This window comes from Centropristis striata, chromosome 5, assembly GCF_030273125.1.
Source record: "Centropristis striata isolate RG_2023a ecotype Rhode Island chromosome 5, C.striata_1.0, whole genome shotgun sequence".
Lineage (NCBI taxonomy): Eukaryota > Metazoa > Chordata > Actinopteri > Perciformes > Serranidae > Centropristis > Centropristis striata.
In genome coordinates this window covers 22,043,730-22,060,764 of record NC_081521.1, presented here as the reverse complement: position 1 = coordinate 22,060,764, position 17,035 = coordinate 22,043,730, and the positions used below count along the sequence as shown (strand labels likewise).

The 17,035-nt window shown below is 41.2% G+C and overlaps 1 protein-coding gene across 1 annotated transcript in view; it reads right to left on the bottom strand.

Annotated features, from left to right (window-relative positions):
* tafa5l (TAFA chemokine like family member 5, like) overlaps positions 1-11,609 on the bottom strand; it is a 68,378-nt gene extending 56,769 nt beyond the window's left edge. Inside the window, exon 1 of the mRNA XM_059333558.1 lies at positions 11,507-11,609. Coding sequence (XP_059189541.1) covers positions 11,507-11,603 — 97 coding nt within the window. The 5' untranslated portion in view covers positions 11,604-11,609. The remainder of the gene's footprint in view (positions 1-11,506) is intronic.
* Between the last annotated feature and the right edge of the window lie 5,426 nt (positions 11,610-17,035).

Sequence of the window (17,035 nt, the reverse complement as noted above, 5' to 3'; positions counted from 1 at the left end):
ATTCCACAATCAACACTCCTATAAAAGACCAGACCAGCCTTCCAGTCCCCGCCGGATCGTCAAATCAGTTTACCATCGTGCCTCAACCTGTACCCAGTCCAGCTCACCAGCCAGCCGAGAGCTCTGGATCCGAACCCGCTCCTGAATTCCCAGCACCACCCCTTCGACCTGTTTTTCTTTGTGAAAAATCTAAATAAATCATCCATATCTCTCTGATCTCTGGTCTGCGTCTGAGTTCTGGTCACCGGTCCTGACAGGTGGTGTCTCTTTCTGCAGAAACCCTGCCCTCTGCCTGTATTTTCTATTTTGTTTTCATTTTGCTGTGTTCAGGACCTTTATGGGCGTCACCCTTTGGGCATGAAGCTACAAAAATAGCAGCCACAGCGTCAAAAGAACAATACAGAAATAGAAAAGGCAAGGCGGACCTTCTGGGGTTTGCTTTTACTGCACTCAGCTGGGGAGAAGGGGTCAAGGGGTCAAGACTTAACTAACAAATAGTTTCTTTTTCTACAAATAAGTAGTTTTGTTGTACAATATCATCCTAGTCTTTGAAACGTGATGCAATGGAGCATCATAATTAGATGCATAGGGTGCGTTAAAAGTAACACCAAGGGGTCCTGACCAGACAAGTTGAGAATGAGAATGGGTTGGCTTTCTTACAACTCCACCGCCTCAACATTGTAATCTCTAGGGCCTGTTAGCCAGGCCTAAGACTTGTTTTTAAGCATTTTTCTCTGTCAGTAACCATACTTAACCCCAAACTTTTCCCAACTAACAGCACAAATCTGCATCTCCATTAATGGATTAATGGTGGACAACCTTGTGACTCTTGGCAGATAAGATGTATTTTTACATAAAACCATTACGTAAACCAGCCTTGGGAGTCATAAAATGTGATCGCTGCATGAAAACCTGCTATGCACATTTCATTTCATAGCATGAGTCGTGCTGCCCGCCCTCCCCCACCCTCTCCCCACCACTCAGCCCACCCTACACTCTCTTTCTGCGAGTCCCTGACTGTATACTTAGCGGCTGCTTGGAGGACAGAGGTGCCATCAGATATAGCTGCTTTCTGCCATGTCTCAACACTGAACAGATGAATGGGCTTCATGCACTGAGCCTGAAGGAGGAGAATAGCGAGGGTGGAGGGCGGAGGGCTTTGTAAAGTGCCCTCAGCCGCGGCCAGCGCTCCATCATAGGTACAGGAGTTAATTCATGTGACAGGGGGTTTCTGTCACTCAGCAGCGTGAAGCACTTGGCCTCGTCTCTGTTTCACTTGATGAAATGTGCATGCGGCTGCGGCGGTTTAAAGGAGCTCGCCGAGTGAAGGATGGAGCCACGTCGCTGTCCGGGGCTCATTGGATCCTGTCAGACATCCAGAGGGCTACAGGAAGCCGATACAGAACACAGAGACTGACTCTCAGCCCTGACTGGCAGCCTGATGACCTTATCACTGAATCACAACACTATGCGAGTGCAAAGTGGTAACACAGACACACACGGGGTTCAAACACACACTGCTTAGAGCAAAGAGTCTGCGTTCTACAGATCAGCTCTTTGATCAGACACACTGCACATCACCAGTATACAGAAACACAAATATCTCTGCCTGGAATAGGCTGCCAGTAGTCCACATTCTGGTGGGAATGATGAGCTTATTAAACTCTGGATACATTACACTGGCTGACCCTGGCCAAGTAGAGCGAATACACAAAACTACTAATTATCTTTCCTGTTAAAATCGCAATCTGCTCCCTATTTAGACGGATGTACTTATCAATAAAACATGCACTTCACTCTAGCTAATCTTTTTTTTTTGCCTTGTTTGTCTCTTTAATTAAGAGTGTGCAGATACATCAGTAGTTAGTCCTAACTGATAAAACACCTTTATCAGATTTTAATAGGCAAACACATGAGACACAGCGCTGCATGCACTGCTCCTGTTCAACTGAAACCAGATTTGGCGAGCTGGGAGAAAGACTCTGCTTCTCCTCAGGGGATTTGCCATAAAATTATATGACAGGCTGCACTGAATGAACTATGACAAAGATTCCATTTCCATATTAAAACAATCTTCCTTTATAGATTGTAATTACTTGCGGGGCTGCTAAAGACGGAAGCGAGGTTTATACAATGTTTTATTGCAACAAGCGCCTCTGCAAACTACAGTTTCCAACCATATTTATTAAAAATTCCACTTCTTGTAAAGCTAGTTCAGTTAATTATTCATGACAATATGTATTGTATTTGGTATTATGCCCCCTGTAAAGACACTGCTATAGCTCTGTGCGGGCTTGGCTCGAACGTCGTGGCATTGAATCTAAGCAGTTTTCCCTGAGAGAGTCAATCAGACTCTAATCACTACGCTGGCATACAATAATAAGTCTGAGTGATTATCTTCATTCCTTTGTATGTTCCTTTCTTGATAGAAGTGCCGTTCGCAAGGATGAAAATGGGGCTGCCAACAAAGCGCCAATTTAGAGAGCATGACAATCATATTAACGTGCATCAGATCAGATATGAGTTCGACTGATCTTTTATGGAAGATTTAAAACATTGTGTGAGACGTTATAAATATTAATGGCGCAGGTAATCAGTCAAAATTGATTTTTTTGGGGGGGGGGGCTGAAGCAGTTATCAAATTTTAAAATGTAATGAGCACTGACTAAACCCCCTTACCACCATAAATATTAAATCCATACAGCTCCCTCATGCAGCTTTCTCTTTACATGTTTACAGCAACAAATAATCTGTTATCATTATTGATTATGGGTTATTCCAACCATATGGATTAATCCATCAAATGGACTGTTTTATGTAGTGCTTTCCAACCTGCTTCCATGCAAGCACACACAAAAACACACTCGCACAGATGGTGGTGGAGATGCCTGATGAAACACAATTTGGGGATCAGTGTCTCGCTCAAAAGACACTTCTAAATATGGACAGAAAGAGCTGAAATCGGACCAAAAACCCCTATGATTAATCCATGACCTTCACCTGCCTGTGGCTTAGGTGGGACAGCAGCAAATGGTAGAAGTTGTTTGTTTTGTCTGAGCAACAACCTCAAACCCAAGAATATTAAATTTGCTGTGAAAAAAGCAACAAAACCCTCACATGTGACAAGCTGAAGCTGGAAAATTGCCTCATGCACGAACCACAGATTTACGAGAAAGTCACCAATCTTCCCTTTACAAGAGCTTCGAGAAAAAAAAAAAAAAAAATAACACCTGTTTGATTTAAACATTGTAATTCTTTAGTCTAAATGGGTTTAAATATATAACAGAAAAAGTCCACTGAAAATATAAACATAAACTATAACTAAATTAACATTTTTTCCACTATCATATGATGTGCTGTTTGCTGAGAGTGGGTGTGCAATTGGTTAAATGTTTCACATGTGCACCTACTCATGAACAGGTGGTATTCATCAAGTCCTAATGAGCTCTTTAAGATAGATTTGTGTAGTTAAAAGGAATCTCTACACACAAATCTCAGAAAAAAAGTGAAAGATTAAAGTTGTGAATTAGGGTTTAAACTAACAATATTATTGTTATCAATTAATCTGCTAATTGTTTTTCTTGATTAATTTTTCCCACCGGATAATAAACTCATGACACCGTTGTTACAGATAACATTGGATATTTTACATGAGAACATATTCTTTGATGATGCTAAGTATTTGTTGAGCCCATACTTTGATCTTTAATGTCAGATCTCGTGAGCTTTTTTATTATTTGATGAAGGGCGGTGCTGATATGTCAAAATGAATTAAATGGGTTTTATTCCCAGAAAAAGAAGAAAATATAATCTGTGTGTGATGTCCAAACACTATGAACATGCAGAAGCCTAATTGCTTAAAATGACAGCAAATTAAAAATAAAAATAAATAAAACATGTCCATCACAATATCTTAAAGCCAAGGGTGATGATATGAAATTGGTAGTTTTGTCTCCAAACCCCCAAAACATTGAGTTTACAAGCACATATGACAACAAAAACAGCAAATCCCATTAATTTAGAAGCTGCATATAGGGACTGTTTGGTATATTAGCTTGAGAAATTACTTTATTAATTAATTATCAAAATAGATCTCCATTATGACCGACTAATCAATTGTTGCAGCCCCGATGAGTATATGAATGTGTGCTTGTATGAGGCCAATTGTCTGGATTTTTTGCCTAATGTAGTTAGTTAAAATGAATCAACATTTATTTTCTGGCATTCAACTTATCGATTCATTGAGCAGCATTTTAGTACCACTCATGGCATAGATTAGTTTACCCACTAACTTGACATAATACTCTAATTAATAGTGTTGCATTTCAAAATAAGAGGCTTATGAACATAAAAAGCTAATCTAGTGAACTTTCTCTAGATTCCTTCTACAGTGCTGCTCTGATGTTACCTGCAGTGCTAAAATCTCATCTGCCCTTAATGCCTGTTCTGATCTGGCAGCTCTGCCTGTTATTAACAACTCAGGACGACATCAAACCGAGCATATGCTAGTCAAGGCAGCCACAGCCAAGCGCATCTCATTACCTTAACACCATTTGACGCCACCGGCGCAGTAGGTAGCATGTAATAGGACACCAGGTGAGAGAGGCAGATGTTTGACTGACCCCATGCTATACGCTTCCTGACACCGCCGTGATCTTCTGCTGCTAAACAAGTAGGGCAGCAGAGCAGTGGAGCGAAACATGCGCTTTATATTAATGTGCTTGGTTTTAAAGGGAATACCCCGCTTGATTTCACATGCGATTTGAATACTCTACAGCAGTCCGATCAATATTTATGCAAGTGAACAACTCTCTGCTGAAGTCGGAGGACCTGTAATGGTACCTAAGTATGCAATTTAATCTGAAGCTGACAGAAATGAATCAGCAACGATGGCAAAGGGAAGTGTGGGAGCGGCCGGGGTGACTCCTGGAGATGAGGGGTGTGTTATGCTATTACAGGATGAAGCTCATTTATCTGCAAGCAGTAAAATAAGCCATGTGTTGGCCCACAGTCACGCCGCCATTTATTGTTCTGGGGGAGCAGTTCCAGCTCTCACATCCTCATACAGGTTGGAGTTTGAAAAAAAAGCTCCTTATATTCACAAATACCGGTGTTAGAATGTGGGAATTTTTAAAGCTACAAGATTTTTTATGCATGCACGAGCACCCAGTGGGGCCTGCAGGAGAAGAGGATAAAAAAAACACTGCACACCCACCAACCGAGACGCCGGAGACATGCTCTATTTGCCCAAATTTAATTCTCATGTCAGGTGTGTACACTACTCCACCCACGGGGAATGACAAATTGAAACTTCCCGTGGCGGCAGCAGGATGGCGCTCCCTCGGGAGAGAAGCCGTCGGACGCAACAGTGTTAGATTGTTTCCTCTCTCACTGGAAAGCAGGAGCGTGCTGTTTAGCCTGCAAACGTCACTTTACTGGTCTTCCAGGTTCAATTCTTTAAAAACAGTTACAGCTCTCTAACATTGTGTGACATTGCCAAGGGCTGCTTTAAAATAGAAAAATATTCCCCTTACATACACCCAGCGCCAGGAGTGACACTGTAATTTAGGTCTGTCTTGTACAGTACACATGATGGAGGCTGCTTCTGATTTCTGATTTCTGTTGCAGTGATGCAGCACAGTCTGGGGCTGCAGAGATATTACAATGTAGAGTACACTCAGACAATTGGTTGTGGATGAAAACAGGCTCGAGGCATAAAGAGTGAACGTACAATATGCTGAGGAAAAGCAAACAGTAGCTCTGCTGAATGTAATGCAGAGAGAGGAAGGTAAAGCCACAGTGACTCACTTCAAATTTCATAGCCCACTAGGATGCCCTCTTTCTTTAATACAAACCCAGAGAAAATGTGAGCATCAGAATGCTATTATGACCCGATGAGTGCTGTACAGTAATGCATGATTGCGTGAACTGCAGCATTAATATTCAAGCGCAGCCCTCTCAGAAAATATGTTCCTGGCATCAGGCAGAAAATAGAACAGGACACAAGACTGAAGGAACATAACTCAAATCATTTACACCACTCTGCCAATGATGGAGCAGTTTCAAGCCCAGAGCTTTCCGCAGAGAAAATAACAATGCAGAAATACACTGAGCGGTGCTCGACACTCAACCACAAGGGAGGTCAAAGCTGAAGGCTAGAAAGAATTCATATTCAGGGAGCTATGAAATATGAGCTTTGTGTGCTGCCAAATTGATTTAGCTGTAAAAATTCTTTTCATTTTGTTCCATAAAGATGCTCGTACTTTTACTGCTCCGCCGCCTATAGGAGCAGGCCTCGATGATTTGCTTAGAATTTACAGCCAAGGTCATAATCAAAGCAGGTCTCCTTTTGCATGCTTAATGCCGCCTTGAAGAAGACTGGAATGGAAATCATCCTTTTCACTTCAAAAAGTCGGTAATTCTCTGCTACTCTGATTAGTTTAATGCTTGGATGGATAGGCCCTGCTCCCTGAGTTAAAAGAGAATATCAACCAAAGAGTTTTAAATTCATCATTCTGGTGCCCCATGAAGACTCGCTGTCCCCTGCAGATGATTTGGGGGAAAAATGGGGGGAAAGTAACCTTGATAGCATCTAGAATAATTTATCAGAATAAAATCAGTCAGGTTTATGAATGACATTTGGACAGGATTCATCAGAGACACAAGAATAAAATGTAAAGAGTGGACTGACTGTCATCTGATGTACTGATTGTATATAGCAACAGTGACTCACTTTAACATATAGTGACACAGACAGTAGGCCTGTCTTAGAGAATGTGTGCTGTCATTCCCATCGACAGTTTGCAGCAGGAAGACGGGATAGATGCTTGTCTCTGCTTCTCAGCTTCAGGACACCATTATTTGTCCAGAGCACTGATTGAATTATCCAAACACATCAAGGTGACACATTAATTACGACATGTGATGTGCTGTAAAAAGCAACAGTGCTGTCTGTTGCTCTTATATGACACCCAGTGAAGGATGTAGCTCTGTAGATTTGTCCAACATATCTTAATGATATTTGTACGGAAGAGGACTGGGGCAAAGTAGCAGAAAATATAATGAGAGGAAGATTTTCCTTTCTTTCATTATGCAGTTTGAGAAAACAAGTTGAAATAACGAGAATAAAGTCAAAATGATGAGAATAAAGTTGAAGTATGATTTCAGGAAAAAAGATCAAATGACGAGTATAAAGTAAACTTTTTGTTATCGGTAAAGTCACAGATTTGTGTCAAGTTATCAGAGTAACATTGTTTTCATTGAAAAGGCACGTCTATCTGAACAGTTAGGTAGAATACAAGCTACAACCTGATTTTCATAAATGTCATAAAATGAGCAATAATTACAACATTAAAGGGTGTAGTAATACTAAAATCCCCCGACACATAAATGAGCTATTCTTGGTAGTAGGCTACCACAACTATTGTTTTGGGGAAATCTGCTTTATGTAATTTATGTGATTTTTTTAGACATATATTGTATTATATTACATATTATATACATGTATTCTGAACATTGTATTTCAACTTTATTCTCATAATTTCAACTTTTTTCTCAAACTTAATAATGATTTATTTTTTTCTCCTACCTGGTCCTTATCCTCTTCCATATATTTGCCATTCCACACATTGTAATTAAAATTCTGTTTGACAGGATGTGATGTTCAATATTTCTAGGTTATTCAGAAAATGTAGAGAAAGGTCTAAGTAGCATAAGATGTGATAGCTGCTTAAAGCTGCTTAAATAGATTTTATGGCCACTAGGGGGCAGCAGAACACACTGAAATCATAACAACTGGCATTTCCATTAAGAAAGTTATTGTAGCACCAGAGTGGTCTCCCCTCAAAAAACGATAAGATAAGGCATTTGTACAGGGAGAAAAAACTACTCATATTTACATTTTAGACTGAATGTTTATGACCGAGTTTATAGGCAGATATCACACTAAACCTAGGTCAGTGTTTTTGTAGCATAAATTTACTGAAACTGTAGCCTTTTTTACAGCCACTAACCGTGCGTGTATGTACAATGACATGTGTGCTATTTTTAGAACGGCCTCTGTCTAATCTTACATTAGCCACTGTTCAGAAGGAGGCCTGTTGTGCCTTCAGAACAAGTGAAAATGCCAAATGCAGTGCATATGGAAGCCTGACAGCAGTCTTAAGGCTGCTTGAAAGCAGTGGGGATGCAGAGTTAGCCTCTCGGGACCTGTAGACAGGTCTGCAGTTTAATTTGTGCTCGTCATAGTGTGACTGACTTGTTGTGCTAGCCTCAGCATGTGTTGCCAAAGCGTATGGCTAAATGTTTCTGACGCTATAGGGAGTTAGTACTAAACGCTGTGCAAGAACATTGTTGTTCCTGTAAATGTTCGTCCGAGACATAAGGTGCCACTGAAGCACAAGTTTAAAATGGCCCCAAAACTCAGCCGACAAATTATACTGTAAATGTAGCTCTCAAGTGCTTATTGCAGTCCTTTCTGTGTAGGGGGACAGGACTTGGTGAAGGGTTGATTGCCTATTTACGCATTCAGAAGACATGGAGCAACATTAACATTTATTTAGGATAATTTTTCTGGATACCTGATGAATGTAAGTCCAATATTCACTCACTCTCCAATTTCATATATACATGTATATAAATAGCTCTTTAGCCTCCGGCCATCCAATTTTCCTCACCAGCTAGTTGCTAACTTTGATGTTTGGCAGGTAGCCTAGTGGTTTTATCAGATTTATCTTAGTTGAAAACATCTGCCTGCCTGAAATGAGATTGGTAAGAGAAAACTTTGTGGCCTGAAAACCAAAACAATCAGCATAAAGACACTAAAAAATCTCTGTTAAAGTGAGGGGAACAGCTGAGAGTTCCCTGTTGGATCACAAGTCTTTGTCTCTACTGTTCATCCAATGGACTTCACACTTGGCGGGTGTATCGTGAGGACCCAAGGTAGTGCAGTGACTAGTGTGAGCTCTTGAGATCCACATGACATATTTATTTGTAGTGTACACACTCTGTTAACACTCCATTAACTGTTACATTGCCAAGCAGCATGCTGGGTATGGCTCCCACCATCACGACAGTACATTCAAGAGCAGATAAAGAAACCTGAGGGACTGTGGATGTTCTTTTGTAGCAAACTCAACCACTTTGAGCACCAGCAAGGTAACTGCATGTTTTTATTCTCATACAAACCCTGGTCCGTAATAGCTAGCTGATAACAAATGGCAGGTATACTCTATAGTGTTGCTAGGGGACGCAACTATGTCAGAAAGAACATACTGAAAGAACAGTGTTGAGGGTTTGCATGTCTGAAGCAACAATACTGAAGGACCAGGAGTCTTTGTTCAAGAGGAAATAAAAAAATATGTTATACTTCTGTATGAACTGTTTGACTGACAGGTGATGTTTGGAAAGCACGGTGCATAATTTAGCATCTTCTAGAATGCAAAATGGCCCCATTTGATGGCATTATTTTAAAAGCAGGGATTTTTATGTTCCCACTTGAAGTTGAAATTTATCCTTGGCATTTCAATTCCTTGAGCTGAGTTAGAGCAAAGGCCAACTGTCTGTCCACCTCCAACTTACAAATGTGAATAAAAAAGCTCCATCCCCTCCTCCTCCTCCTCCTCCTCCTCACACACATACACACACACACACACACACACACACACACACCAACCCAAAGCAATGTGGTTGACAAAGCAAGGAGGAGTTGCCACCGCTCTCTGACTGCACCACTGAACCGTTATGTGGTCCAGTGAGGAAATCCAGACATTTCCAAATTTATCGTTGAATAAACTGGCAACGTTGTGAGCGGCTGACAGGCCATTCATCGTGGCGGGCGCTGGCCCAATGGCGTGCACGGACAAGGCTGCTGTGCTTTGATTTCCTGTCCTGGCCCACCATGACAGATGAGCTACGGAGAGGGTGGAGGCGACGCAGCCTCTCACCAACACAAGGCTTCACCTCTCTGCCCAGCAGCTCAACCACACTCGTCCGTAGGGGCCCTCAGGGGCCCTGGGGGTGGAAGTGGTAAAGAGCTGCTCATGGAAAGTGATGAGTGCTTTGACTCCATCAGTGGCGAGAATTCATAAATGCTAAAAAAAAAAAAAAAAATACTGTTAACTAGCTGATTAAATTATTTTTGGTGGTGGTTGGAATTACTTCTACAACACTGACTGGTCACAGCTGCCAGTTTGAAAGAAAGATTTTAGTAGGATTTTAAGATTACAAGTATGGATTAAAAAAATGCTACTCGCTTCATTCTTAAAATTCAGCTCCGAGCGATGAAAGAGGAGTGAGTGACATACAGAGAATGTCAAAGCTCAAATCATATCGTAGAGGTTTTAACTAGGCCAAATCCAGCAGAATCTATTTACTCTATGAATATCAAGGGTAGCAAAGTTCACAAGAGATTGATTGAACAATTTTGTACAATAACACTCTAATGAGATCATTTTCAGATGAAATTGAGTCAATAATAAATGGCTGGGGGAAAGACGAGGGGAGCTGTTACTCCTTGGATAATATGCAGAGGCTTGAGAGACAGTTCAGGGGCGACAATAAGAGGCTGGTGAAAGCAGCATTTTGGGAGAGAAAACACTGCAAATTAGAGGCAAAGGGAGCACATTTCAGTGCACAGGCAGTTCATTTTTCACATCAGTGTCTACTTTTGTTCCCGGCAAGCTGCCAAAGACATTGATGTAGGCACTATCCCTCCTCCACAGCGGTAATTATGCTGCTGGCCAATGCTTGATTAAAAGATCTAATCTGCAAACTTAGTGTTCAACATCTCCCAACAAGTTCCAATGCTTTAAGCCTGTTTCTCTGTGTGTCTTTGACGGTGCTGGACTCCGAAATGTTTTTGTCATGGACGGCAGCCAATGGAGTGCAGGGAAACATCCTTTTGCTTTCTATTCTGTGTCAGGGTGAAGGTGTAATTGCACCAGCGGATGTATTATTCAAGGGGAAAGCATTGCGTGGATGGATATAGCCTTAACCTGAGTGAAATTATAAAAGCTTTGAAGGCAGAAGTCAGGATTTCTCATGTCTGCAAAAAAAAAACCAACAGCAAACTGTGATGCCTTTTCACCTGGAACTCAATTATGACTTCACTAAATTGCAATTCCACATGGTAGCATAGAGAAAAATAATAATCATTATCAAGCAAATCATTTGGTTTGGTGAAGAAAATGTGAGAATATGGACACAATGCAGGCTCCCAGTTATATTATAGTGAATATGTTCGGTCCAATAATGTCACTATACACTGTCTGCTCAGTATCATACACTCACTGAAGGAATATTATACCAAATCAGATGACACAAATACCATAAGGTACAACAAGGTCACTATAAATTGGCTGATAATGAGCACAGACACATTACAAGTCCCTGTAGGGGTGTTTTATTGGACATTATAGGGGCTTTTCACCACACCATGTCTGTGCAGCTGCATCCCAATAAGAAGCCCTTCAGAGACAAAGTAACAAACAGCTAGAAGTGTCCTTACCCTCTCTAAGCAGATGGGAGTAGATGAGCCAGAGGAGAAGCAGGCAGCAGAGTGACGCACCTCCACCTGCGGAGAGCGTCTTCACTCCAGACTGCATCCTACAGCTTCAGCCTTTTTTCCTCTCTCTTTTTTTTTTTTTTAGATTATCCAAACTTTGAACGCCGGTGCCGCTCAGATGTCAAGCAGATCAGCGGAAGAGTGGCTAATCCAGTGGCGGCTCCACTGCCTGTCGTCGGCATCCATTTTGAGGTTATAATGGGAGAGGGACTAATAGTAATCCCCCCTTTGCTTTTTCAAATTCCCTCGGTGAGTCGCATATCCATCTAGGCTGCTCAGCACACACACATGCACAGAGAGAGAGAGAGAGAGAGGGAGAGAGAGAGAGAGACAGGGGTACAATGTCACCAGATCTGGCCAAGTTTACGCAGCTGTGGTTGCAGGAGCTGGAATTCACTGGCAGGCTTCTGCAAAAAACTGTTAGTATGTAGATGAAGAGCCCCCGCAGTTCTGATCCTCACACACGGAGATGCTGATGATGCTGGTAGTAAATTCAGCCGTCGCTGTCACCTCTTTTTCCTCCTCTGCGCTCCGCACTGTTGTTATTATTATTCCCGACCAACTTCTGCACCGTGCGCGGCTCTGTGTGACTCTACAGAGAAACGCGCAAGTTAACCCAGGCGGACATGACGAACATACGAATCAGGACTTGTCCGAAAAACGCAGCATCCGAGAACGCCGGCTTTTTGATATGTTAAAAAAAACAGCTGAAGGCGCAAATGCGTCATATGCGGACGCACATATGCGGGTGCAGCTCATGCGAAATGTCTCGTCAAAGTAAATAGCAGCGGCTCTCACGCAGCGCACATGACACTCTCCTGAGCGCGTCAATGCAGTGAAGTTGGACACACTTGTCACCTGTATGAGCCTTTGTGGACGCTCTGGAGAAATGTCAACGCTGGTGCCTTCCAACTCCGGCTCGAGGAAAAGCTCACCCCTCCTCCCCTCTCCCTCCTCCTTCTCGTAAAGTCAAGTGTTGGTTACAGATGAGTGTGTTAACCCAGAATTATTCTGTCCCGCTCGGCTCCATTTGCATGCAGGCGGTGCCGAAGAAGAGGATTTCCTCTCTTCAGTCCATGGAAGGAAACGCTGCCGCTGCTGCCGCCGCTTCTGCTGCTGCTGCTGCACCCTGAGTTGCCTTGAGTTACAATATTTCCATCTGCTCTCTCTCTCTTTCTCCTTCTCTCTCTCTCACACGCACACATGCACACACACACAGTAAGTGCCCCAATTCCTTGCGCAAAGTGAGAAAAAACTTTGAGCTCCCAGGCTATAAATCCCAAACTGTAGATGATGATGCTTATTTATACACAGTAAGATGTCCCATCTCAGCCCACAGGGAGACACAAAGCAGTACCAGCCTCCCCCCACATTCTGACATGTTACTTTTCTCCATGTTTTTATGCCCTCTTAGGTGGAAAACGCCTTGAGGGCTGCATGGTCCACAGTTAACATTTAGCACACTGGCATTCTGGGAAAATGTGAGAGGTCTGTTGCTTCAGAGCAGGACTGGTGGTATAACATGTGCAGTGCCCTCAGAGCTCTACACTTTTATATACTGCCTAATATCACATCAAGTATGTGTGTGTGCACACACAGGGGCTCATGCTGCCCCAAGTGTGTGTGTGTGTGTGTGTGTGTGTGTGTGTGTGTGTGTGTGTGTGCCTTACAGATGCCAGTCTATCTTCTGAAAGAGCACCATTTAAGACTCCCTTGCCACTCGAGGACCATTACTATAACTCACCCTCCTCTCTCTCACACACACATACACTAAATTCCATGACCAGTGAATGTGCACTTTATTAGCAGATGGAGAAGTTCCCCCCTGTGCACTGCTGTGCTATCAGCCTTTCACTCAATGGCTTTTATGATGACGTATAGGCCCAGGCCAAGGCCTGTCACATCGTCACTGTAATATATGAAAAATGACTGAGCCCCATGCTGCACACACTATGCATTTGTTTGGTATTAAAGGGATACTTTGCCAATTTTCCCACCATATGTTCCAAAAACCTGCATTACTGTAACCAGCTGCAACAGCTTACTTTACTTGGGCGATGTTTGGAAGAACGACAGGGAGGGTTTTGGCTGCGGATGTGAGATTTGTTTTCTTCTCTCGTCTACAGCTCAGCTCAGCCAGCTATCGGAGCCGAGAACCACGTCTCAGTCTGTCAGAGTGACGTCCCAGCAGGGGTTGCAGTGTAATTAATCATAATCCGTCACTGTGACTGACAGGGGCGTAAAAATTCTGCCAGTTTATTTTTCACCCATCATATTTATTTCCGTGTTTACCAATAATGCAGTTATTTGTAATTGCGTTTGAGCATGTGTGGATTGTAATTATAGTTGTGCCACTGTGTGCACTTTAAAAGGGCTGTGCTCAACAAAAAATGAAAAAGATTAAAAATAGAGATTTATTAATGCTGAATGTCTGTGTTCATGCTTCATAACTGTCTGCATATGATTATCATGTTTTATTAATGATGGCCATTGATGCTATCCTGTTACTTGGCTGCCATTTGCTTCAATACTGTAGTTAATTACAATTTTGAGGTACTTGAGTATTTCCTTATACTACTACTACTTTACACTTCAAATCACCTATATTAATGTGACACTTTTAGTAAATAAAACATTAAGTCCAGGACTGAAAACTGAAGCCAATAGGAAGTGCTAAAAAAACTGCACTTCCTCGACTGGACACTTGAGGCTGGCTCCAAAAGTGAGTCAATCCCCATAGACTCCCATGTTAAAATTCCTAACTTTAAAGAAGAAATAAACATATTTAAAAGCTGGTACACCAACTATTTTGAATAGTGAATTTTTATACAACTCAACTGTTTATATTACATTAAGGCTTAAAGTCACGCATAATTAAGAGCATGGCAGCTTTGAGATACAGGTTGTAAGTTCCAGATGTGCTCAACTTGCCAGATCGGCTTAGGGTACTGCATTTACAGATGTATGCAGTGGTGGAAAAAGTATTCAGATCCCTTACTTAAGTAAAAGTACTAATACAACACTGTGAAATTACGACACTACAAGTAAAAGTCCTGCATTCAAAACTTACAAAAGAACAAAGGTATCAGCATCAAAATGTAAGTATCAAAAGTAAAAGTATTTAGTATGCAAAATGGACCCACTCAGACTGTTTTATATATTCTAAATATATTATTACATTATTTGTTTTGATGCTTTTATGTAAGCAGTGTTTTAATTTGATAAAGACATGGCTCATTTAATTACCAAATATACTGTTATAAGACTGATTTAAAAAAAAAAGTATAATCCCTTTAAATTGATCATATCATTTATGTTAAAACTCGACCTGTCACTCCACTAGTGGAGTAAAAAGTACAATATTTGCCTAAAAATGTAGTGGAGTAGAAGTAAAAAGTTACATAAAATGGAAATACTAACGTAAAGTGCAAGAACCTCAAAATTGTACTTAAGTACAGTACTTGAGTAAATGTACTTAGCTACTTTCCACCACTCGCTGTATGTTGGAAAGTACCATTATGGTGGATCCTTTTTCATGTATTTAATGTACAGCCTTAATATACAACCTACTAGTCATCCACTAATAGAATTAATACAAAGGGTTTTAACAACTATAAAGGCTAGTATTTTGTTAAATTATGATTCTTTTTGTATTAATGGAATGAGTACATAACAAAGACAGTGATTATGATGGGTCTTCAGTTAACTGCTATTTAATAACATTACTGTTTAATCACAGAACCTGGATAATCTGAGTATAAACTTCAACTATGCTCATAGAGTCTGATATCATATCCCCATCCCTAAATTTCATAATATGTCATTTAAATATGATAGGTACTTCATTGCATATGGTGCGGGAATTCCCAGAGGTCAAAGCATTCTGAGAAAGGGTATTTCAAAAATGGTCTCTTATGATACAAATTGGACTGTTCATCACATCTAATGTAACTGAATGATGATTTATTCCTGACCATGAACTTAAATGTTGTTTTTGGGGACCATTACTGCTTTAAAAAAAGATGGGTGCAGTCATTAAGAGGCTATGAGGGTGTCTTTAGAGGCTCAGGATACAGATGTGTCAGCTTAATATGAAAGAGACTGCTCATACTGGACTGTTATGACAACAAAAGAAACAATAAGTTGTTGCCACAACAAAATCCAACAAATTTCTATGTTTACATAAAAATCCAATACCTCTAGGTTTATTTGCGCCCCATTATCCTAACAATCAGATAATCCTAATTAAAACCCAAGGGTTTGTTTGGCTTACCGCGGAGGCATGTGAGAAAGAGTGAGCACAGGAGCAGGTATGAAGCTGGCACACCTGTGCTTCCTCAGCCTCTTAATGGTTGATGTGCTCTCACCTTGATGGCCAGACTGTGTCTTGGTCCTGGTGTCCCCCTGCTACACTATTCTAAGTTTTAAAAAAAAATGGTGTTTGTGCTGTGCTCTTTTATTGTACCTTTGTGCTCTCTGCTGGTAACTTGTGTGATTGGCTGCCTGCACAGTTGTTTAGTTCCACTGATCAACATGAAGTTAAACAAGGTACATTTTGTTTCACTTTGTTTCATTTAACAGCTGTGATTAACACACAGTTAATCAACTGTGATTAACTCACAGTTGTTAAATCATGCTATTATTGTCACTGTGGGTCCGGGTACTATAGTATAATTCCTTTTTCTGTCCAAACGAAAATACGAAAAAAGGAAAACAGTGCCCCCTTTTCCTTTTTTCGTTTTAAACCAAAAACGAAAAAATGGATTTTGCTATCAGCATCAAAAAAACGAAAAACTAAACAACCTAAATGAAATAACGGCCGTTATTTGTTTTTTGCAAATTCATTTTTCCTTTTTTCGTTTCTCATTTATTGATATGACGTCGGACACATCGGAAGCGGAAAAATAAAAATCCCGTCAAAATAAAAGTCCCGTATTAATAAGTACTTATTATCAAGCATAAAAAAGAGGGGAAAAGTATCATCATACACTAGTATAGGCTACTGTTCTCTGAACCATGCACGGTTCACATTTATTAACATAATTATTATTGATTATTAATTATAATCATAACTAATGCCGGCGGGTGAGCCTGACGTTTGGGAAGGCTATCTGACCACATGTTATACACAGCGCCGGGTAGTAGCCGGTGCTGCTGATCGCTTCTGAAGTACTTTTATGTTGTTTATCTCATCACCATGGCAACGCAGCAGCTGCATCATAATAAATCCCTGGAATATGGGGGAAGCTTGCTCGCGATCGCAGCTCCTTTGATGTGAACGCGCACAGAGCACAAAGCTCAGAGCCGGACAATAACCGGAAAATAAAATCAGTTAACTCTAACCGGGGATAAAGGTTTGTTGAGCCGGAACATGAACACAGAGCCTGGTTGAGCCTCTTCAGGTCTACTCTTCATGTAATAACAGCGCCACCCTGTGGCTAAACATCAGCACTGAAGCGATAACTTCACAAA